Below are 23,465 nucleotides of genomic sequence, written 5' to 3'. Positions count from 1 at the left end.
TGTCAGAGGCTGCCTACTTTCTTTGGCTTGTGGCTCCTTCCTCCATCTTCAAAGCCGGCAACGCTGCATGTCCGACCAGTTTCCATGGGTACATCTCCTCTTCTGACCACAGCCAGGAAAGAGTCTCGAGTTTTAGGGATTTCTGTGATTCTGTTGGATCCATCTGGATAACCCAGGATACTTGCCCTGATTCCAGGCTTTAATCACATCTGTAAAGCCACTTTTTCATGTAAAGTAACATATTCACAGGTTCCAGGGATTAGGACGTGGGCGTGTCTGGGAGCCCATTGTCCTGCCTAATAGCTTGGGGGTGTGGATAGACAGTTGGACACACAAAGCTGGAAGTCAGGGGAGAAGGCTGAACTTGAGATATAAACTTAGAAGCCATCAGTGTACAAATGGTTTAAAGCCACGGCATCAATCACATGGGCTTTCCAAGGGAGTGAGTCTAGTCCTAAGGCCAAAGCCACATACAGTCTGGTCTGAGCCAAACCTCCCTGTCACATCACTCTGGTTGGAAGGGCCCCGCCTTTCTCTGCCGCCCTAAGTGCTGCTCCTTGGTGAGACTCAGGCCCGAGTCTGGCTCTGCACACGTCACCTTCCTTCTGGCCTTGTTTGACTTTGCATCGTGTGTCCTTTTATTTTTTTTTAATTTTAAAATAACAGCTTTATTGAGATATAATTCACATGCCATGTCAATTCACCTATTTGAAGTGTGCCATCCTATGGATTTGAGGATGCTCCCAGCTATGTACCACCAGCACTACAGTCAGCTTTAGGATATTTTCATCACCCCAAAAGGAAACTTACCTCTTAGCTGTCACCTCAAATCCCCCCGTCCTTCCGTCCCCCACCAACCACTAATGTACTTTCTGTCCCTGTAGATTGGCCTGTTCTGGGCATCTCATATAAGTGGAATCATGTCATATGTGGTCTTCTGTGACTGGCTGGCCTTCTCATTTTAAATATGGATTTTGTCTTGCACGCTCCAGTTTTCCCAATTTTTCTTTAGTTTTATTCATTCAGTCCTTACAATTTTTTTTTTTAACTGAGCAGCTATTATAAAACCAGGCTTTGTGTTGGGATTCTAGAAATGAAAGCCTGAGTAAGACAGGCTTCCCATCATCACGGAGCTCTGAGGTGGGTAAGCTGACAACGCCATGGCTGTCACTCTCCCCTCCTGAGCTCCCGGCTGGTGTTGCTGCTGGATCAGGGCATTCTTCCTCCCAGATCCTGGAGGAGGCTTCTAATCCACATTGACCCAGAGCCCTAAGCAGCCAGCCCCGATCATCAGTGTTCCTGTACCAAAAGAGAGCTGACTGTCCTGCTCTGACGGGAAGGCAGATAGATGGGCAGTTGCATAAATACAGTTGGGGTAAGTGCCGAGCTGGGCATGGACAGGGTGCTTAGGGATTCCTGGTTAGGATGGAGGCATCGCCTCTGCCCCCGTGAAGCATGGTTGAACTAAGTGTCGAATGATGAGTTGGGAACTTACCAGTCCCACCCAGGGATGGAGAAAGAAAGGTCCTCCAAAAGATTCCCGCTGGTTGAATGCAGAGACCGTGGCTTAAGACCGCATCCTTCTGTCTTCAGTGTCTCACGCGGTGCTTTGAGCTCGAGGCAGCTGGTGCAATGGTAGCTCGTTCAGGCCTGGTGACTGCTCACCCTTCAGCCCACCCCAAGGAGGTGGGGGGTCCTTTTACATCTTAAACCAGCACTTTTCCTCTTATCAGAGGCCAGGAAGGCTAGGACGGGTCTCAGGGAATTTCTTCCCTACCTTTCCTGGGTAGCCTTGGATGACAGGCACCCCCGTCCTGTCACTCCCTGCAGACCATAGCAGGTCTCCCGAGGCCAGGGGATGGCCTGCACTGTCCGATTCACTGTCCCGGCTACTGTGTGTTTGTCCCATGTGGTTCCCGGATCTGCATGTGACTCTAGGCTGAGATTTGTTGGAGGATGGATTTCTGTGAATCTCTTTCTGCTGCAGCCCCAGATCCAGGAAGTGATGCTACCTCATGGTCAGGGCCATGGACTATTTGGGGGGCCTGGACCTTTGCAGCCCCAGAACCCTCGGTGTCATCATTGCTGAGGAGGGCCTGGGAGACAGCATGGGAAGCATGCTGCAGCTTCCAGAAGGATGCTGCCGGGATGGGAACGAGCACAAGCAGGGGTGATGGGCACTTCAGCTGTGGTTTCTAGATCCCCGTGGCTGCAGGTCCACCATGTGCCCATGAGGATGCTGCAGCCTCACGAGGGCAGCAGGCTTTTGCTCAGTGTTCCCTCTGCACCCACTTCCCGTGCCCTGACTTCCCCGGGCCTCTCAGCAGCCCTCCAGGGGGTGGGTGGTACCATCTCCACTTCACAGGTGAGGAGACTGCCTGCCAGGTGGAAGGTGGCAGGTTCAGGATTTATGTCCAGGGCCGTCTCTCTGCAGCCACCACGCAGAGCTCTCCCTGGATCTTTGCTGCCTTGCAGAGCTGTGGTGATGCATCCTCTTTCTTCTCCTTCTCGTGACCTTTATCCCCATCCTCAGGGGCTTCCTGTGAGTTGGGAAGCGTGACCCGTGCTGCTGGTGCCACCCAGGACTAGGGCACGGTGGGCGTGCCCCTTCACCCTGCAGAGCTTTGCTGAGCCCTCGGCCCGGCTGTGATTTCAGTGCTGGGCTGGGCTGGAAAGGGCTGGACTTCTGCTGATGGGGAAAAGGCCATAAAGCACTGGATGCGGCGCTGGCACATTGCCTGACCCACCACGCTGGCACCCTCCCCGTGATTCCCGGTGCCCACATGCCAGGGCCAGGGGTCCTGCTGATGTGCTTCCAGAACCTCAGCTGCAAAGTAATCACCTCCCTCTTTGTTTGCAGCTGCTGCTTCCTTTTTCCTTTGCGGTGCTTTCTTGCGGTTTCCTTTGCTCCTTCGCAATTCCTTTCTTTTCTGCTTTCATTTAAAATGATTTTCAAGTAGACACATGGATGCTGGAAAAGGGCTGGCGATTCTCCTCCCTCTGGATGCTTACCTCACGTGTCTTGAAAGGAACGCTTTTTAAACCTTCTTGGTGTGATGTTCCCGATGACCTTGGCTGATGACGAATGTACCCCCCCCTCCACACCCCTCCCCAGAAGCAACTTCCTTCTGCCTTCCAGGATGTCTTTGATTTAAAATTAACCTTTCTGCAGGTCGGCCCCTTTGCTCAGGACGAGCATCTGTCCTTGCAGTCTGTGAGAGCCAAGTGTGGTAAATGTGTATGTATGTGTGGGTAGAGCCAGAAAGCCAGCACATCCACTGGGAGGCGGCAGAAGGATCATGATGGCAGTGGCAGCCAACTCAGTGCCCCCCAGATGGCAGCTGGGACGAGCAGGCTGCGTGGACATGCTTGTACTTGAACCTGTCAAGGATAAGAGCCAACTTCTCCGCCAGGTCCCCCCCACCTCGCCACAGTGGCCTCATTGTACCTACCTCCAAATGGCCAGATAAGGTCCCCTAACTAAGGGGGTGGCCTCCGAGGCCCAGTCGGTGGCCTGGCTTCGACGTGGCTCCACAGAGAGGACAGTACATGTGAGAAGCCTTCAGCTGCCGCCCTGCATCAGGGCCAAGGGCCGTCAGCCGGACCAGACACCATCCGAAGACGTGTGGCTGACTGCAGCCCTCTGGCATGACTTGTGACCAGAGATAAGCATCCATCTGTTCCGACCGAGAGCCCTTCCACCGAGCAAGGATGGCCTACTTTTGGGGAATTAGAGAGACTCTTCTGGAGGAGAAACCCGGCCTGTGCTGAGCGTGGGGAGAACAGTAGGTCCCCAGGAGCAGCCACTGCACGTTCAGAGGACAAACTTCACGTCTGTGTCTGTCCTCGGGAGATAATTGTTCCAAGCGCGTGGTAGGGAGGGCCGTGCACTTGACAGTCACAGGGTAGACGTTTCCTATTGGGGAATGAGGGCCAGAAATTACTGGTGGAATTTGCTGGACGTCTGGCTGTCTTTGGGGGCTCCAGGCTCTGCTGATGCTTGCTGACTTGAGCCCCAAGTTGGACCGGCTCCTCGGATCCAGCTGTGCCAGTTCTCGTGACCTTGGGCTGTCAGGCGGGGCTTCTTAGGATTTACTGATAAAATGTTACTGATATGAAGATGTGCTCTGAGGACCAAGTAATGGTTGTGATAACTTGGTTAAATACACTGTGACTACTGAGATGAAAAAATGACTAGAAATTAAAGAGACAGTAATACCATTTATCATTAGAACCAAAAAAAAAATTGGTTTGGTTGTTGGTCCGTGGGTACTTGTACCTCTTAGACACTCAGACCCTCTTGCTTTTCTTCCAGTATTCACTGGATTTCCTTTTTTTTGTCCCCTTGGTCTGTCTCCATGTACCCACCCTCCCAGTCTCTCTGACCCCCTAAGCTCTGTCCATGTTTCACGTTCCTACTTTTCCTAAAACCTCTTATTTTCTGGAAGACCAGCTTCTGTTGACTTTTATCCCCTGGTCAGCAAAAGCAGACTCACCCTGGTGGCCGCGATTGCATGTCATTGCATGTTCTGTGTAGTTGTGGGCTTGAGAAGCACGTCACGTAAGAGGACACGTCATTTCCTGGTTACTCTTCTGCCTGCTGCTGTGATACAGACATAGCTCTCATTTGAGGGTATCTGAGGGTGGTGATGCTCTGGGTCTTCTCCCCCGCTGCCCACCTTTCGCTGGCCCCCAGAATACCAGAGAGTCTTCTTGACATGGCTGTGTTCCCCCCTTTTCCTGTAAGGACGATATCTGGGCTACGTTGGGTTCTTGCGTTCAATGCCAAGGTTCTTTGGGATGGCACAGCCCACCCGTGCCTCCATGCCAAGGTACCAGCATGCAGGGAGAGATGCCAGGCTTTAAAAATGATTGAGCTGAAGTGTGTTCGCTGCCAGAGGAGAATGTTCATTCGCTAGCTGGCTTTGTATCTTGGTCCGGTAGAATTTCAGGAGGGTGGTGGCTAACATGAGCTCAGTGGATTATGTTTTTCTGCCGAAGACGTTGTTTAGTTAAGAATACCTCTTACCTGGCAGAAGATGGCTATAGGAGTCCATCCCGATCCTTGCTGGAGGAGACCCCTCACACCTGCATGTCTGGGTTTTCAGGGCTCTTTGTGGAGCTGCTCCCCACCCAACAGTGAAAAGGCTTTTTGGAAGGCTGGGTAATGCCCAGGCCTCTCTCTAATGCCTTGAGTCTCAGGGTTCAGCCCTTTAAGACATTAGGTTAAAGAGGATGTTAGTACAATAGATCCAACTGCTTATACTGGCCCCAGCTGTCTGAGGGCCAGGTCTCAGTTAAGAAAGAAGGAGAGATCATTGTGAAGAGAGAAGTACACCGTCTGAGGAAGGGAAAATAGGGAGCGAGGCCTGGGAAGGGGGCTTGGGGTGGATTTGGGAGCGTGGGGGTGGAGTGAGGCCTCTGACAGGGAATTGAATGGACTCTAAAGATAAATGTCTGTTTCCTGGGTTTTTTTTTCCTGGAACTGACTCCAACTGTAATTAAATCACATATGTGTATTGAATAAAAGAGGTTGGAATTTCAGTCTTGCTTGGAATTTGCATTTGTATTGAAGAATTAAAATTTTGTGAAAAAGAAGAGACCCTAAGAATGTTCAGTGTCTCCCCTACACCGGTGTCCCCCTTGACAAGACTGCTGGACCCACATAAACCTAACTCAAGTCACGGTGTTGCTTCTGGCTTTGGTCCTTGGCCCGTGGAGGAGCTGCCTCCTATCAGATAAGGAGTAGAGTTTGGTGGTAAGGCAGGGGCACGTCTGCAGGTGCTGGGACCATCTTTGACTCAACCATTTCCCACCCTGAGAGCCCATCTCTCTTCCATGACCCTTCAGACCTTGAGACCCTGCAGACCTTGCGAGACCTGAGGTCAGCCCTGGACAGATACCCTCCTAAGAGTCCATGGAGAGCAGGACCCTCTCTCCATAAAATGCCCAGACACACAATTTGTATATGAAATGTCAAGGGTATAGGTAGGTATCTTAACGAGTGTCCATAGGGCCCAGATTAAGAATCCTTGCTTTAGGGCCCAGGTCACTGCTGAGCTACCAGGGGTGCCCCTGGACCCCAGCTGCCAGGTGGCCTTTTCCTGTCCATCACCTTTGCTTGTCCGTCCCCCCACCATTTGCTAACAAGGCAAGAGTCACTGGATTGTTGTAGCACCCCATGTCCTGCGGTACTCATGTGGTAAGCAATACTGAGTCATAATTTTTTGTTTTTATTAAAAACCTCTTTTTTCCAAAGCCTGCTTCTCTTTACAACATATTCTAATTCCATTTTATCTTCAAGTCTGTGTACATTTTTACGGTTCAGGCTGGCTCATTTGCAAAGCTCTCTGGGGAACGGCAGTATTTAAAGATTCTTCTTGCTTGAGTCTTAGGAACTGTCTCAGTCTTAGGAACTGTCTCAGAAAATAAGAAAAAGCCATTTCTTATTTTCAGTTTTCTTCTGAGGTGGAGAAAGACCGTTCTGCCACCTTTGATCACCTCAGGACGGTTGTCATCACTTTACAAGCAGAAATCCATTGGTATAGGAGGGCGTGGGCATACAGGGGTACCCAGGAGGGGAGCAGAACTTGATGAGCGGGGGGGTGAGGATGTGATGAGCACATGGGCCTGACTGTGGAAAGCAGACTTGGATCCACTGACCGTTCCGTTTTTGTGGATTTCACATCAGAACAGCAGAATCTGCAAACCCTTGACCCTAAAAGGGAAGGTTTTCTGTCTTTAAAACTCCATCAAAGCCTGGTTCTTCGAAATCTCCATTTCTCAGAGCCCCTGCTAACCATGGGTGCTTTGCAGGTGCCAGTTGACCTCCTTCAGACCGACATGCCCTGTTGGGAACCCCTACCCTCCATCCACGTACCCCCATTTTGGACCCACACCAGGGGGTGATCTCACCTTCTGCATATGGACTTGAGTTCCAGTGTGGGTGGAATTGGGGGTGTCCTCTAAGACGTTCACTGACAACGTGATGAATGAAGCCAGCTTTATTTTTAAACCCTGATTATTTACTCAAGGTTGGATAAGAGAATTTTTGCAAGTTTTCCGAAGCTGCAGGAGACAGAAATGTTGCTGGATCCTTGTTTAAGCTTAGGGCACCGTCTGCTAAGGGTCTGTGCCAGTGAGGGGATGTGTGTCAGGCTCCCCGTGGCCTTTCCTTCCTTGGCGGGACTTCAGGGTCCCAAGGAGCTCTGGTCGCCAGTCGCCTTGGAGTGAGTCAGCTTCTGAGGCCTGTGCACCAGCCTTAATTCTCCTTGCTGGAGCCAGTGTCCCTGACGGCATCACCAGACGCAGGAAACGTGACGTTGATTGAAGTGGGACAAGCTGGAGGCGTTTGTGTGCACAGTAATGTATGTTCTTCGTATGATGTGGCGGGAGCTTGCAGAAGGCGTCTTGGCTCCTGGAAATCAGGGACCAGCTGCGTTTGGTTTCCAAGGAAGGCAGACAGCAGGAGACGCTTGGTCCCTGTGGTTTGTAAGCATCTCCCTGCGAGTGTGGCAGTGGGTGGGAGGGTTGCACTGGCTTGTGGGCAGATGGGAAAATCACACTTTGAGAAGAAAGAACAATTCTTCACTTCATAAAACTTGCTTGAGCTATTGATTTGTTTAGTTTACAATCAGTGCTTTGTGAGAGCAGCTAATTTCAAGCAGGAACAATTGCACTCCAGGTGGAGCTCCTTTTCTCTCTCTCTTTTTTTTTTTGGTTTTTGTTTTTAATTTTTATTTTATATTGGGTATAGTTGATTAACAATGTTGTGTTAATTTCAGGTGTAAAGTGATTCAGTTATACACATACATGTATCTGTTCTTTTTCAGATTCTTTTCCCATGGAGCTCCCTTTCTTGTTGAGATGTATAAGGACCTTGAAAGCTATGCCCCCCCACCCCACCCCCCCGAGTGCAGGATGGTAGCGTGATTTGCTTTCGATTGTCCTTTTTCCTGCCACACAAGATAACCAGGCCTTGACCTCTCCTGCCCCGCTGCCCTGGGTGGAGGGGATGTCTGCTAATATAGGTGACCACCCAGCACGTTACTGCAGAGGAAGTAGCAGCTCCATCACCTTGGCATTGAAGGGAGTGTGTCTGAGCTCTCTGGCTTTGGTGGCAACTGACGGGAAATGCAAACTCACAGTGAATGGAGACAGCCACCCTTTAAAACTTGCCTGAAACTCAGAGGAGGGGGAAGGAGCAGGGAAGGTCAGGAGGGCAAGTATATGGGACGGTGGCCCTGCTTTAGCCCGTCAGACTCGTAACCACAGTGACCTTGGCTGCCATGGGCACTGCAACACAGGAGCTGAAGCTGGAGGAGAGGTAGGGGGCTTCCGGGCATTGACAGCAAGTGCTGGCTCCTGTCCCTCTGTCTCTGATTTCCCGGTGTGGAATCAGGGTGGCCCATGGCCCCAGACTCCCCCTCTGGTTAGTCTTCTCTGGACCATGGTGGGGGTCAGGGGCCCTCAGTTATTTCAGTATATCTAGCAAAGCACCTTTCCAATGATGTCACATAGCACACATGACATGAGTCTAGGGAACCAGGCACATGATGGAAACTTGACTTGTGGCTGGAGGAAAGCCCCATGGCCTTGGGAATAATTTGAGCAGTATGTCTATGGTAAATGTCCATTTCAACTGAAATTTTAGAAATGCTACCCCAGTGGAAAGAGCACCATACTTCCTCTGGAGTGTTGGTGAGGAAGGACAATTATAAACACCTTGATCGCTAAATAACTTTTGTGTTTTGGAAGTAGATGAGATGCTTCTGTCTAATGAGATTGAAAATGATTAGTTTTTGCTTGGATATTTGGGCAAGTCTGTATCCTTTTATATTAAAATGTGTGGGCTCCCGTGTTTCTATATGTTAAGTTCATTAGTAATTACCAGTCAACAGTAATTAGAAACAATTACGTAGCGTTTTGTGTAGAGTGCTTTTGCTGATACAGAAACAAGTACTATGAGAACATACATAAATGAAGAATGGTGAATAGGATTATTTCTTTCAACAGAATTGTGAGGACAGCTGTAATTGTAGCCAGAGTTCTTGGTAGTCAGGTGCTGGAAAATTATGCGCTCAGCAATCCACCTTGCATATTTTATTACCTTGCCTGCTTTCTCTGTAATTTGGAAAACTGGAATCGAGCAACTGAATGAATAAAACTTGCATCAAGGAACGTGCAGGGTCTGTTAGCCAGGTTGAAGCTTAGCATTATTATAAAATTTCAGACTTTTTCTTTACATTTTCATTTTTGCTTCTCTCCATAAATTAATGCCAGCACTGAGCCTTTTTTTTTTTTTTTTTTAACTTGCTGTAGTGATATTCACTAACGGGAATAGAAATAATTTCAGAGTAAATTTTCCCATAAATAAGGTAATGTCAGTTTCAGGGGTGTCTGACTTTTGCTTATAAACAGAAATTTACATTAGCTATAGTGCCCTGGGTTGTACAAGTTAACAGGAGAATATTATTTGGGAATAGCCAAGGTGAAGGGACTCACACTTGAATATTATAGTTAGTTTCTTAGAGGGCAGGAAGCTTTCTTGTCGGGGGAGGTGCTTAGGCTAGAAGGCTCACTCACAGGTGAGGGAGGGGAAGATGAGAGGGCTCCTCAGGTGCTTAAAGGTAGGGCCTGCACCCCAAAGATCGTCTTCTGGGCTTCCCTGGTGGCGCAGTGGTTGGGAGTCCGCCTGCCGATGTAGGGGACGCGGGTTCGTGCCCCGGTCCGGGAAGATCCCACATGGCGCGGAGTGGCTGGGCCCGTGAGCCATGGCCGCTGGGCCTGCGCGTCTAGAGCCTGTGCTCCGCAGAGGGAGAGGCCACAGCAGTGAGAGGCCCGTGTACCGAAAAAAAAAAAAAAAAAAAAAAAAAAAAGATCGTCTTCTGCCCACGGCTGGGAGGACCAATTTATGGAGAAACTCTATCTGGGCAGGCTTGGGCTCTCTGCCCTTGCTAAGCACATGGGTTCAGTGCTGTGCTTCTAGCTTCTCAGGAGCAGGCTGGTGATTTTTACTGATGATCTCGTTTTAGCCAAACTCAGGCCCCGAATTGGTTTTGTCAGAAGATGAGAAAAGTGACACTGAAGATCAGGAAGAGACAGAAGTGGGCGTCATGGAGGACCAGCGCAGTGTAATCCTTCACCTCATTTCTCAGCTCAAACTTGGAATGGATCTGACCAAGGTAGGTGGGCGTGTCCCCTGGGGCTTGTGGCCCGTCGTCTGGGTGCCTTCTGTCCCTCACAGGCTTTCCCGCTCGGGAGACTGGGGATGCAGAGTGGGGAAGGGTCAGAGCTGCGGTCAAGTATGGATGTTCCGGGGATTATTGGAAAGGATATTTTATGTAAACGATCATCCCCAGAGCATGAGCCTTGCATTTGCTTCTCTGGAGGAGCTGCAATGCTTCAAGGGCAGGGAAAGCACACAAGATAAGGACAATTCAAGATGGGATTTCTTTGTCTCCTGCTGTGTCCTGGAGAGGATTAAAGGTGACCTAGAGAGATGGACGTGGTGCATTGGCCACAGAGAGAAAACAGGAGGAAGGAAATGGTGTGGGCAAGAGTGAGGCTGCCTCCACCTGCACCACCACCACCACCCCGCCCCACCCCCCCGCCCCGCCTCTGGGCACCTGGCCACCTCCTGTTGCTGGCTGTCATTGGCCTTAACCCCATTGATGATCCAGACCTCGCTGCTCCCGTGGAGAGCTGTGTGCCCGCTGGTTGGTAGACGCACAATAACTCTTGTTGGTGCTGCGCCCATCCCGGGAAACCTCGTCGAGAGGACCCAGCATCCTCCACGCTGGTGGCCGGGTGATGGCCCCCGTGGAGCCTTCCCTGCCTCCGGGCAGTGGCTTCGATCTGGAGGAGAGAGGGGAGGCCGCTCTGCGTGCAGCTGAGAGGTGTGTGGGCCTCGGGAGCGTTGTGGGTGGTGGGAGATGCCTGCTGTCCAGCCCACCCGGCTTCCCTTGCCTGTCCTGATGCTGTTGCCGAAAGCTCGGCTTCTTTGCACTGGTGCCGAATCGAATCTTGGAGACAGAGTTTTGGGTGAAGTAGAAAAGAATAGCTAATTTATTGCTTTGCCAGGCAAAGGGAGACACAGCGAGCTCCTGCCCCACAAAACTGTGTGTCCCAAACCGGGAGGTAAGGAGTTCAAGGGTTGGGTTGCTGATAAGGATCAGGGTGTGTGCAGGGCCTGCACTCCTCCAGTCTGGCCTCAGGTGGTCTTCTCTGGAATGAAGAATGCTAACATTTTCCATTTGTTGAGGGTTTTCTTTCTGCAGAAGAGTTCAAAGACGTTGTTAATGTGTATCCCTTGAGACTGAACCAGGACCCTGCCCCAAGGCTGCACTATTGTTTCCTGACTGCTCCTCCCTTGTCTCTGCATCCCCTCCCTTCCCTGATTAGCAACTGTTTGAAAGGCTTCCATGCCCTGGAGCCCCACAGGGTCCTGGTCAGTTTCGGTAGGTGCATCGTGATTAGGAGGGACGGTGGTGACCATGGGAAGGGTGTGCTGGGAATGAAAGTTCTCGATCTGGAAGGCCTACTTGAAATGGTCAGAGCCCCTGAAGGCGCAGCCTGGGGAAACTGCCTTGAGGGTCGTGGGCTTGTTTGGCTGCAGGGAAGGGGCTGGATTCCACAAGCTCAGCTTGGCCTGGAGGCCAGACCAGCGAGAGGGAGGGGGCGGGTGAGACAGGCTCTTTGAAGAGGAAAGCGACAACAGGGAGCCTCAGAGGGGACAGAAAAGCCTTTTCTTGGGGATGTTCTCATGGGTTTGATCATGAGGGAGTCTGACATCCTGGGAACCTGCACTACTTTCCATGGGATTGGGGGCACATGCTGAGCAGTGTGACCTTGAAGGTTCCCTTGTCTCCCCTTTCCCTGCCCTCTGCTCGGGGGCTCCACACACCAAGCTGACATTCTGCTGCCTTCTCTTAATTTCTGTCACCTGGCCATGTAATTTGCATCCTTTTTGCTAGAAGAGTCGTTTAAGTGCTTGCCTTTTAAAAAGCCCCCTCTCTGATTCCTGTCTGAGTGTAGAGCACTCAGACGGAGCTTTGAGTGAAGACCTGGGGGCTGGAATCTGGGCTGTGACATCACTAATTTGACCCCAAACCATGTTTCCAAACTCTGGTTCACAGCCCGTTTTGTGGGTTGTAAAACCAGTTTAGTGGGTCAGATGATCATTTCTAAAAAATGAAATAAAATACATTAGAAAATACCAGAGTGTACAGCAGGTGAAACTTTTTAGTTCTTTTTAGTTTAGTGAAACTTTTTAGACCCAGTGTGTACTGGGTCACCATGTGAAATATATTTGCATCGTGGATCATATTCTATAATTCAATGTAGACTCCTGAGTGATACAGGAGAGAGACTGTCAGAGTAACTGAAGTTGCCCAGGTCAGATGTGGAGAAACCCAACAGCACTGAGGGGACTGTATGATGGCAGGTGGAGTGTCTCAGAGACATCACCTTCTGGCTCCTGTGTTTTATTTTTTAATTTTTTTATTTGGCTGTGCCGCACGGCATGTGGGATCTTAGTTCCCTGACGGGGGATCAAATCCATGCGCCCTGCAGTGAAAGCTCGGAGTCCTAACCACTGGACCGCCAGGGAAGTCCCTCTTGTTTTAAAATATGGAAATCATGAGAAGTGTACATCGCCTTTTCCTAAAAGAGCAAACGTGTTTATCCAACAGTCAGCTATCAGAAAGAAAAACTTTTCTAATCTGTTGTTCATTAACTTATTTACTGGGAAGAAGCTGTTATTCAGAAACCAAGGGAACATTTGACAAGCTGAAATACTTGTGAAAGGAAGAGGGAAACCTTTTATTGTCCCATGAGGCTTTTGGGCTTTCGTTGCCCTGCCCTGTAAAAATGTTGATGAAATTGTATCTTCCCCTTTTTAAAAAAAATTTTATTGAAGTATAGTTGACTTACAATGCTGTGTTACTTTCTGCTGTACAGCAAAGTGATTCAGTTATACATACATATATATTCTCTTTCATATTCTTTTCCATTACGGTTTCTCATAGGATATTGGATATAGTTCCCTGTGCTCTACAGTAGGACCTTGTTGTTTATCCATCCTATATGTAATAGTTTCCATCTGCTCATCCCAAACTCCCCCTCCATCCCTCTCCCACCCCCTTCCCTTTGGCAACCACAAGTCTGTTCTCTATGTCTCTGAGTCTGCTTTGTTTCATAGATATATTCATTTGTGTTGTATTTTAGATTCAACATATAAGTGATATCATATGATGTTTGTCTTTCTCTGTCTGACTTACTTAGTATGATCATCTCTAGGTCCATCCATGTTGCTGCAAATGGCATGATTTCATCTTTTTTAATGGCTGAGTAATATTCTATTGTCTACATGTACCACATCTTCTTTATCCATTCATCTGTCGATGTACATTTAGGTTGTTTCCCTGTCTTGACTATTGTATATAGTGCTTCTGTGAATATAGGGGTGCATGTATCCTTTTGAATTATGGTTTTTTCCAGTTATATGACCAGAAGTGGGATTGCTGGATCATATGGTAGCTCTACTTTTACTTTTTTGAGGAACCTCCATACTGTTCTCCATAGTGGCTGTATCAATTTACATTCCCACCAGCAGTGTAGAAGGGTTCCCTTTTCTCCACACCCTCTCCAGCATTTGTTATTTGTAGATTATCTCTTTCCTTATTGTCTCTTCTTGGCTCTTGTCTGTGTCATTCAGTTAAGCTTGTGCTAAGCTGGCAGTGGACGAGCTTGGCCTGAATGGCACTTGGTTCGATGAGCAGGCACCCTGGAGAGGTTACCTTCCACGACTTGAGGATGAAGCTTTGATCTCTCCATAAAATAAGTGCACAGCCCCATCTTTGTGGAGGTGTCCAGCACAGCTGCATTCCCAGGTCACCAGCCTCACTGGGCCTTGAGTGCTGTATTTTGCTTTAGTTTATTAACCGTGGTCATCAGTTTCCTGGGCAAGTGACCAGTGGGGTTGTATAACATCCCATGCTCAGAAGCATCCCAGGCTTGGTTTACTGCTCTGCTGTTGCTGTCTTGAAATGCTTAATCATTTTGAACAAGAGGACTTGCATTTTTGTTTTCACTGGGCCCCCCAAAGTAGGTATCTGGTCCTGCCTCCAGAAGCACCTTGGTCTGTCCTCCTTCCTCAGTTGTGGTTCCAGAAGCCCAAGTTACTGGTGAATTCCTCTACTGGATAACCTGCTACAATTGCACAAATCATGGGTAGCCCAGGAAGGAAAATGAGGGAAAAAGGAGGAGCCACAGAAGATGGAGGGCACAGAAGGGCTCTTTGACAAAGGGACATGTAGGTTGAGCCTGGAGGGTGAGTGGGCAGTAGTGGAAGGAATTAGAGGAAGGGCATTCCTGGTGGAGGGAACAGCATTGGGCGAAGCCAGAGAGCGAAGGCAGTGAGGCTGGGGGGAGTGTGTGCTGGCGGGGCATGGGGGAACCTGGAGTGGGGGCTAGGGTTAGATCTGCAGAGCCTTGTGGGCCATTGAAGGAAGGTGAACCTGATCCTGAGGGTGATGGGAAACCTTTGGAGGCCTTGGAGCAGGTGGGAAACATGTGTTTTTCAGAGTTGCTGCCCTGATAATTTGTGGGCTCCAGGGAGGGGGCCCACAGGATGCAAGGTTGAGCTTGGGGGTTTATGACGATTTTTACCGTGTTTTCAGGGCTATGAAAGGCAGCCGTCAGTAACGCACATGCTCTCTCATCTAACAAGTACTTATTGAGTACTACACCTGCCAGGTACTGTTCTAGGGACTGGGAGTGCAGCAGTGAACAAAACAGTTAGAATGCACGCCTCGCGGAGCTTGTGTGATGGTGGAAAGAGACAGACAATAAGCTAGAGAGAGAAAAGAAAAGAATGTGGAGATGCAAACACAGTGGAGAGACACAGAGCATGGCGGGTGGGGATGGAAAGCTGATGGGGCCCGTGAGCCTCTTAGGTGAGCTGCTCAGCGCAGGATTCTCCAGGTGTCACTGGAGTACAGGCCAGGTGAAGATGAGGAAGCCAGCCAGGTGACCATGTAGTGGAAAGCTGTTCGGGCCAGCGGGGTCAGTGAGTGGACAAGGCCCGAGGTGGCCCTTGCCTGGCATTTTGAGGACAAGCAGGGAGGCCATTGTGTCTGGATCAGAGTTGACCCGCGTGGGTTGGCAAGAAATTAAATTGGCAAGACAGCAGGGGCTGGATCAGAGGGCCTCGCTGGACATTGTGAGGACTTGGGGTGTTATTATGGATGATGTGGGTGGCTGTCAGAGAGTTTTGAACAAAGGAATGCAGGGCTTTCCTTGTATTTAAAAAGATTATTTTGACTCTTTTGTAGAAAGTAAACTGAGACAGGGCAAGTGGGGTGCAGGCAGCAGGGTCAGGGTGGGAATGGAGGAGGTGACAGACAATGGCAAGGGCAGTGGCAGTTTCTGGGTGTACTTAGAAGACGTGCCAGCAGGCTACAGGTATCCTTTTTGCATGTGGTTTTGTTGTAAGGTATGAGCAAAAGAGGAATAAAGAATGACTCTAAGATTTCAACCTGAGCAACCGGAATAATAAACATTAGAGCTGCTGTTTGTTTCAGTGACCTATTGCTGAGGGATTGACCACCCTAAACGAAGTGGCTTAAGATAACCATTTTATTTATGTTCACAGTCTGGGCTGGGCTCAGCTGGGTGGCTCTTTTGCTGGTCTTGCCAGTGGTCACTCGTGTACCTGTCATCAGCTGGTGGGCTGGTTGTAGGCTGAACGTGGCTGGGACAGCTGGGCCTCTCTCTCCTCAAGAAGTCTTGTAACCTTTCTGTCTCCATGAATCCTTCCCACATGGTCTGTCCAGCTGGGTTGCCAGACTCTTAACACGGTGGCTCAAAACTCCCAGGAGGGCCAAACTGGGTGCTGATAAGCCTTGGGCCCCAAACTGACACTGTGTCACTTCCACTCTGTTGATTAAAGTGCCACAAGGGGACTCTTCAGGGGTGTGAATTCCAGGGGCTTGGGTTCATCGAGGGCCACCCGTGGAGCAGACCACCAGCCCCGCTTACCAAGGGGGGAGAGGCTATGGGAAGAGGAGGTTGGGGTGTTTGGGGGGATATCCCAGATCCAACCTTGGGTCTCTTGGGTCTGAGGGATCCATTCAGTTCTGCATCCAAATTGAGAGGGTGTGTAGGCAGCTGAGTATAGAAGCCTGGGGTTTGTGAGTGAACCAGTTTGGGCTCCAGTTTGAGAGTGAACAGTGTGCAGAGGGTGGTCCAACTCGGGAGATGGTAACCCCCCTTTAGGGAGTGAGTAGAGATGTAGGGGGAAAGTCCAAAGGCCGAGTCCGGGGAATCTCCAGTATGGGAAGGCTGGAGAGATGAGAAGGGTCCAGCAGAGGAGACTGAGGAGGGCCAGCGGGGGGCGGGGGGAGGAAGCAGAGGAACATGACGACATGAAGTCACACGCAGGCAGTGTTCTAAGGAGAAGGGCGTTCTCCGCTGTGAGGCACTGCTGCCAACAAGCCTGCAGAGGGACCATTGCCTTTGTTTTGGCCAAAGTTTGATTAGGTGGCTTCAAGGGAGGATGGGGAGAAAAGTGGCGACGGGGAGTAAAGATGGCGTTTCAAGGAGCTTTGATGCAAAAGGGAAGCAGAAAATTGGAACGAAGCTCTGGAACAGAGAACTTTGGTTTCTGAAGATGTTTGAATGCTGATGGGAACGGTAGGTCGGGAGAGAGGGCGGGGATGCCTGCGGGAACTTGAGAGGGGAGGGGTTCTGGGATCCCGTGCGGTGCGGAGGGTCTGTCCCTAGCTAGGACAGCCCACCGTTGTAGCAGGAGGCAAGCAGCAGAGCGGAGGGGCGGGGACCCCGGGGGACCCTCAGCTCTGTGTTTACGCACGTGGTTCTGAGCCGGGACGCGCCCCAGCTGTTATCTCACTTCTGAATGTCTCTGTTTCCTTGCCTGTAAAGCAGGGATAATCCCGTCTTGCTCCCACATCTGCACAGCCACGTGTCAAGGATTCAGAGCAGTGAGGGTGATGAAGAGGGAAGGGCTGTTAGAGATTTGGGGAGGGAGGAGGCAGCAGGGATGAGTGGCCCTCTCAGGCGGAGGAAGGAGGTGGCAGGATTGCCCCTCGCCCCGCCCCGGGGCGGGGCACGTAAGGATTCTAGGTCACGAATTTAAAGTGAGACCAACGAGCATGTGTCTCTTTTCTCCAGGTAAGTTGAGCTGCCAGGTTGAGGCTCGGAGAACGTGAGGAGGTGGATTAAACCAGGGTTGGGGTTTGCTGGCTGACCCCCCAGAGGGAGAGAGGGCCGAGGGGCCAGAGCGTGGTGGTGGTGGCAGATCAAGGGAGTGAGTGTCAGGTGGGGCAGGGATGCCATGCTGGGCGTGGAGGGAAATGAGGCGACAGGGGATGGTGGACGTGATGGGGTCGTGGGGCTGGGGCTGTGATGGAGTGAGCTGGACGTACCGGGTGATGGGAGGAGGGGGGTGCTTGAAATTGAGATTTTGGGGGGGGTGGTTGTGGGGAACAGCAAGATCCAGGGTGGGCCTGTGACCTCTGTGGATTCCTCAAGGGATTTGGTCTAAACTCAAATTTTACAGATTCAGATGGGACAGAGATCTGCTGGAAGAGGGGATTGTGAGCCCTTCCAGAAGGCATAACTGATTCCATAGAGCAGGTGGGAGTCTGGGGCTGCAGACTGTGGTTGAAACTAGTGCAAAGCAAAGGTGGGTTGAACACTCCTTGGGTGCCCTGTGCACATCCTGTCCTCAAGGTTGTCAGACAAGATTTGTACATTGAGAGAGAAGCTTGCTGAGATCGTTGTGAAGTTTCTATGATTCTTAAAGAATTATTTAAATGGTTCCAGTAGAGCTGTTTGTTGAACCAAGAGGAGACGTGGTTTGTGGTTGCGGTTTGTGTGCCCCCGGGATAGAGAATTGCCTCACGACGGACACCCACGTGCCTGCCACTGGGTTCAAGGACGAGAACATTCTCATGGCCTGCGTTCCTGCTCACGGATGCATAACCCTCCCCCAGGTCACTGCGTTGTCTTGTACTTCCTCCACAAGTGGCTTCTTGGTGTTATAATGATACAGTGGACATCTTGAACTCACAGCTTTTTCCTTGATTGATTCATTTTATTAGGCTGAATTTCCAGCGTCAGTCACAACAAGCACGGATTAACAGTGCTGTGCTTAAGCTCCTTCTTCTAAGGGGGCAATTTGCCCAGGTCCACGTGGTTGTCGCTGCCAAGAGATGAACCTCGGCTCACGGTTTCTGACTCTCCTGCAAGCTGGGCCATTTATTTATTTATTTACTTACTTACTTACTTACTTATTTATGGTACGCTGGCCTCTCACTCTTGTGGCCTCTCCCGTTGCGGAGCACAGGCTCCAGATGTGCAGGCTCAGCGGCCACGGCTCACGGGCCCAGCCGCTCCGCGGCACGTGGGATCCTCCCGGACCGGGGCACGAACCCATGTCCCCTGCATCGGCAGGCGGACTCTCAACCATTGTGCCACCAGAGAAGCCCAGGGGCCCTTTTTTTAAAAAAAATATTTTTATTAAAAATAAATTTTTATTGAAGTATAGTTGATTTACAATGTTCTGTTAGTTTCAGGTGTACAGCAAAGTGATTCAGATATATATATATATATATATATATATATATTCTTTTTTAGAGGGTTTTCCATTATAGGTTATTACGAGATATTGAGTAGAGTTTCCTGTACTATAACAGTAGGTCCTTGTTGTTTATTTTATATATAGTAGTGTGTATCTGTTAATCCCAACCTCCAAATTTATCCCTCCCACCCACCTTTCCCCTTTGGTAACCATGTTTGTTTTCTATGTCTGTGAGTCTATTTCTGTTTTGTAAGTAGGTTCACTTGTATCATTTGTTTTAATGAGTGCCTTTCCTGGTGTCCCAAGCACCATGAGATGCACAGGAAGGGAGCTGGCCCTTTAAGGAACCCAGGGGGAGCATTCCGTGGGCCTTTGGCAGTGTGAATCCTCTCCTGCTCATTTTGTAAGGCTGGATTTTTATGTACTTCCCCTGGTTTCCTTAAAGGATTGCACAGGTCACTCTCAGGTGGTTTTGGCCTCCCTTCCTTGCTTGTTTGCACCGGGTAGGTTTCCCAGACTGAGAACAGAGTATTATGTAGATGACTCTCAAGGTTATTAGGTTAACTGATGTTTCTTTGGAGAAGTCGCACCTGCCCTGGCCTTCCATATCGGACGGAGGCCTGCTGTGCTTCCCTTTGTGGGGAAGGGACGGACCATTGCTCTTTAGGGGGACCCTTTGACTTTCTCGATGGGTGATCAATTGTTTCCAAATTCTAAGATCCCAATCCAAAGATAAGTTATTTACTTCTAGATTGATGCAACTTTAGCCGTAATTAATTGTTCTCTCAATCCTGAGTGCAGATCTTCTTTTTTTTTCCTTTCCCCAAAGTAGTTTATCGTCTTAATTATGTTGATGGCAGAAAAGGCAGCCCTGACTGATGGCTCAATAAATCTGCAGTAGCGATTGCAGCCGTTTGGCTGCCATAAGTCTCAGCAGCTGGGCCACCGCTCACCGCTCAGTTGGAGGCAGACAGTCCAGTTAGTCCTCACCTCTTTGTGGCTCCCTGTCTGCAGTGTCCACTGCCCAAGAAACAGATAGTTAAGTGACTTATTGGCAAAGGGACCAACAAGAAGTCAGGGAGATCATAGAAGAGAGAGAATCCACTTTAATGAAGTGTCTTGCCCACAGTGGTCAGTGTGCTGGCTTGAAAGGACAGAGGTTGGGTATTCTGCACAAACACCAGCAAGAGATGAAAGGGGAGATGGTCACCCCACTCCTGCCCATTCTCCTCCATCTCTCTGGGAATTCTACTTTTCCCAGCGCGGACAACGCCACAGCATCACTGTCAAGTGCAGAATACATGCCTCGAGGGTTGAACCTGTTGTTGGCTGTGAGACCACATTCCCTGTGTCTTTCATTTCAGGAGGGTTGTCTTTGACAGTAAGTTCTCAGGTATTGCATCCCTAGTAGAGCCTTTTTTTTTTCTTTTTCTTCCAACTCTTCATTTAGCACATCTTCCAATCTACAGTAGAGTTGCAAGAATAGAACAATGAACTTCCACATATATGCTTCACCTTTATTGGCCAATTGTTAACATTATGCCACTTTGTATTTTTCTTTCTTCTTTCCCCTCTCCCACTCTCTCCCTGCTTCTTCTCTCTGTCCGCCACACAGCAGGTACACACGCACATGTACGTATGTGTTTATTTTTTGATGAGCCATTTCAGAGTAGGTCGTAGACATGACTCTCTTCCCTGACATCCATCAGTGAGTGGACCTCAATGGGCTATCAATGACCTAACAAGGTCATTCTCCTACACGACACATTGGTCACCCTGGGGAAATTTAACATGGCTTTGATACTGTTTCTTACACGCCCATAGTAAAATTTCCCCCCAGTTGTGCCAGTAATGCTCTGTATAGCATTGATAAGAGCAAAAAGAGCCCTGCGGATGCTACAGCGTGGGTGTGTGATGGGTACAGCGAAGGGGGGAGTGGATGTAGGAGGAGGTGTCAGAAAAGACCTCACGGAGGAGTTTACCTCCTATGAGCTGAGTAGCTATTTCTCACTTAGATGAGGGCAGGAGGGAGGGCAGCAAAAGGAAACAGGAGTGAACTCGTGTGTGTGTGTGTGTGTGTGTGTGTACGTGTACGTGTGTACGTACTTGTGAGGGGAGGGCTGGGGCAGAAAGTGAGGGATACTGTGGGACTGGAGGAGGTGGGGGCCAGGCTGGACTTTGTGTCTTACAGAGATTTTAGAAAGATGACTCCAGCTGTGGTGTGGAGAAGAAATAGTGGCAGGCGTGACAGCTGGAAGGCGGGTTAGGAAGCGTCAGCTGTACTTTTCCAGACAGGGGGCACCGTGAGTGTCCTTAGTTGCCTGTGGTCTCCCTCCCATCTGCACATTAATGACAGTCTTTGGGTTGGTGGATTGCCTTGTCATCCAGGAAGAGTAGCACGGACTAGAAGGTGGGGCTCTCGTCCCACCTTTTCCCCCAGGGCTGCCTCCTGACCCCTGCGTGTTAGGGACAGGAGAGGGGGTGGCCCAGCCATCCCGGTTCTGACGTCCAGTGACCGCTCACCTCCCTCGTCCTCTGAGGGAAAGAAGATGCTCTTGTTGGCCCGAAGTAGAGAACTGTGATGTGTCGGGTGATGGACAGAACTTGGGGGGCAGTTGGGAGCCCTGAGGTTCCCCACATTCTCCTGCACCTTCCCTGCCTTCTCCCCAGTCTGTCCCCTCACCTGTGAGACCAGGGGCTTGACCTGCAGCATCCCGAAGGGACCTTTGGGTTCTGATGCTGAGCGATTTGGGATTCTGCGTGGGGTTCTTTTTTCTATTTGTTTTGTTTTAATCCTTCAGCTTCTGAGTTCAGAAATGCTAAGTTAGGGGAAATGCCTTAAACTCTTGCCCTTTTCCAAAGTACCCCGTGAGAGCATAAACATCCACGCGATTCTTTCCTTTTAATTTCAGTCTCGGGTGCAGCCCTGACCAGAGGTGGGATTGTTGTTGGAGACGCCCCATCCCACGGGGTCGGGGAGGAGGAACCCGGGTCTTGGGACCGTCTTCACGTGGAGCTCCTCAGTGTAACTCTGCACCCCACCCCTGCCCTCCATCAGAGGGCCCCCTGCCCGGGAGGGAGCACAGGAATGCAGTGTTTCAGGGAGGCCTGGAGATGCGGACCTTGGTTGCTTCTTTTCTTTTGCTATTGATTTGGTCGCATGGGCCGGGGGTGGGGGTGGGGGGGGGTAGTTCCAAGGTTGCTGAAATCCACAGCCTCAACCTGCACAGCCTGGGTGGGGAGCATTCCTGGGGGGACCTTGAGTGGCTCTGTGGGGGGCAGGCATGGGAGGCGCAGCCAGGCCCCCGTGAGGCTCATGAGAAGGGCAGGCCTCACAGGGCACGGGGACGGCAGCTGAACTTGACCTGTTCCCACGCAGAGACCTAGGAGGTCATAGCAGTGGCGTCTGAAGGCGGTTCTGAGCCAGGATGCACTTTTCCCGGCCATCGCAGATGCTCAGATACTCAAGTTTGTCAAGTTGTGGCTCAAAGAAACTTAGGAAATCTCCATTAATTTGCATAGCTGTGTTTTAAATAACGTTTCTTCTTCTAGTTTATTATAAAAGTAAAGCAGAAAGATACTCAGGAGGAATGTAGAAATCACTCACTTCTGACACCCAGAGAGACATGTTAGATTGGGAGTGTTGCTGTGATACCTGGGTTGTGTGACATGCTCATTTTATATCTGACTGCTTTGCGACCTAGCGAGGGTGCATTGTCCTCTGACATAGTTTTCAAGTGGGACAGAAAAGCATTAGAAGGGGTACCAACCTCACCTCCCCAGCGGGCTGGGCTTCCCCCAGTTTCCTCTGAAATCTCTGTGCTTTGCTGCTTTCATATACACCTGTCTGTCTCATGTCCGCCTGTCTGTCGGGACACCTCACTTCCACGGTATCTCCATCTTTCCCTAGGAAGGGTCCCAGCAGGCTGAAGTGGGGGCCAGGTCACAGATCTGTGTGTGGTATTATTGGTTAGCAATGCTTTTGTGGGAGTTGGGGCCTATGATGTGACAGGACAGACCTGGCCATGTAGGGAGGAGTGTAAACCAGCTGCGTGACCTCGGTCAACCCCTTCCCTTACCCGGACGGTTCAAGGGGGAGCCAGCGGGTCAGGGCTGGGCTTCCAGCTTCAGAACCCCGTGACTGCCACCACGAGAAGCAGAGTGAGACGCTCCAGGTCAACGCAAGCTTGTCTTGCAGCCGAGGGGTGGAATGGTAATACGTCATCAGACCACTGGGGGGGGGTGATAGCATATCAGGGATGGTGAGGGCTTACCAGCTTCCCAGAAAGTCCATCATTTGCTTTAAGTGACCTAATCCTTGGGTTCTAGGTACTTGGGTTGTATGGTGCCTGAGGGACCACTTGGATCCACTTTGGACCAACGAGGAGTCCCTTAGTGCCTGACAGAGCATCCAAGTTTCTATCTGTCTTCAGTAATGGGGCCAATGACACACTGAGGGGATGGCCCCTGTGCCAGTCCATTTACCAGAAGCTTCAGTATTAAGTACCAGCCTACTTCTTTGTAACTTCTGCTCATTTCTTCTGACCCAGCCTAGGGGGCAGCCTCTACCCATGGCCCCTCTTCTCCGTGACAGCCACTGTGGACACTGCCCGCTAGCTGGCCTTGCCTCCGGAGACGTTTGTCGGGCCCTTTCCACATTCCTTCCCTGCCCTGATCCTGTGAGGGTTTATACGCTGCTCTTCCTACAGAGATCTCCAAACAGATGTTCTTAGTGGTGGGTCCTGCTCTACCTGGGCCCCGCTTTGACGCAGCACCAACGAGCCCCCATACCTGTGTTTGTGGGAACACACTGAGCATCCCCCTTGGTCGTGCCTGATGGCAGGAAGGATAGAAGAAGCCC

At 50.4% G+C, this 23,465-nt stretch overlaps 1 protein-coding gene across 2 annotated transcripts in view; it reads left to right on the top strand.

The window, feature by feature from the left end:
* The window catches only part of OSBPL10 (oxysterol binding protein like 10), a 282,172-nt gene that overhangs the window by 238,964 nt on the left and 19,743 nt on the right, over window positions 1–23,465 (top strand). For both annotated transcript variants that reach the window (XM_022553889.2, XM_089918971.1), the window contains one exon: window positions 10,035–10,184. In XM_022553889.2, coding sequence (XP_022409597.1) covers window positions 10,035–10,184 — 150 coding nt within the window. The remainder of the gene's footprint in view (window positions 1–10,034; window positions 10,185–23,465) is intronic.

The sequence above is a fragment of the Delphinapterus leucas genome, chromosome 10 (genome assembly GCF_059928025.1).
Source record: "Delphinapterus leucas isolate spDelLeu-1000000601 "Yukka" chromosome 10, BTC_Dleu_Yukka2, whole genome shotgun sequence".
Classification (NCBI taxonomy): Eukaryota; Metazoa; Chordata; class Mammalia; order Artiodactyla; family Monodontidae; genus Delphinapterus; species Delphinapterus leucas.
Note: the sequence above shows the minus strand (reverse complement) of the source record. Positions and strands in the feature narration are given on the sequence as shown.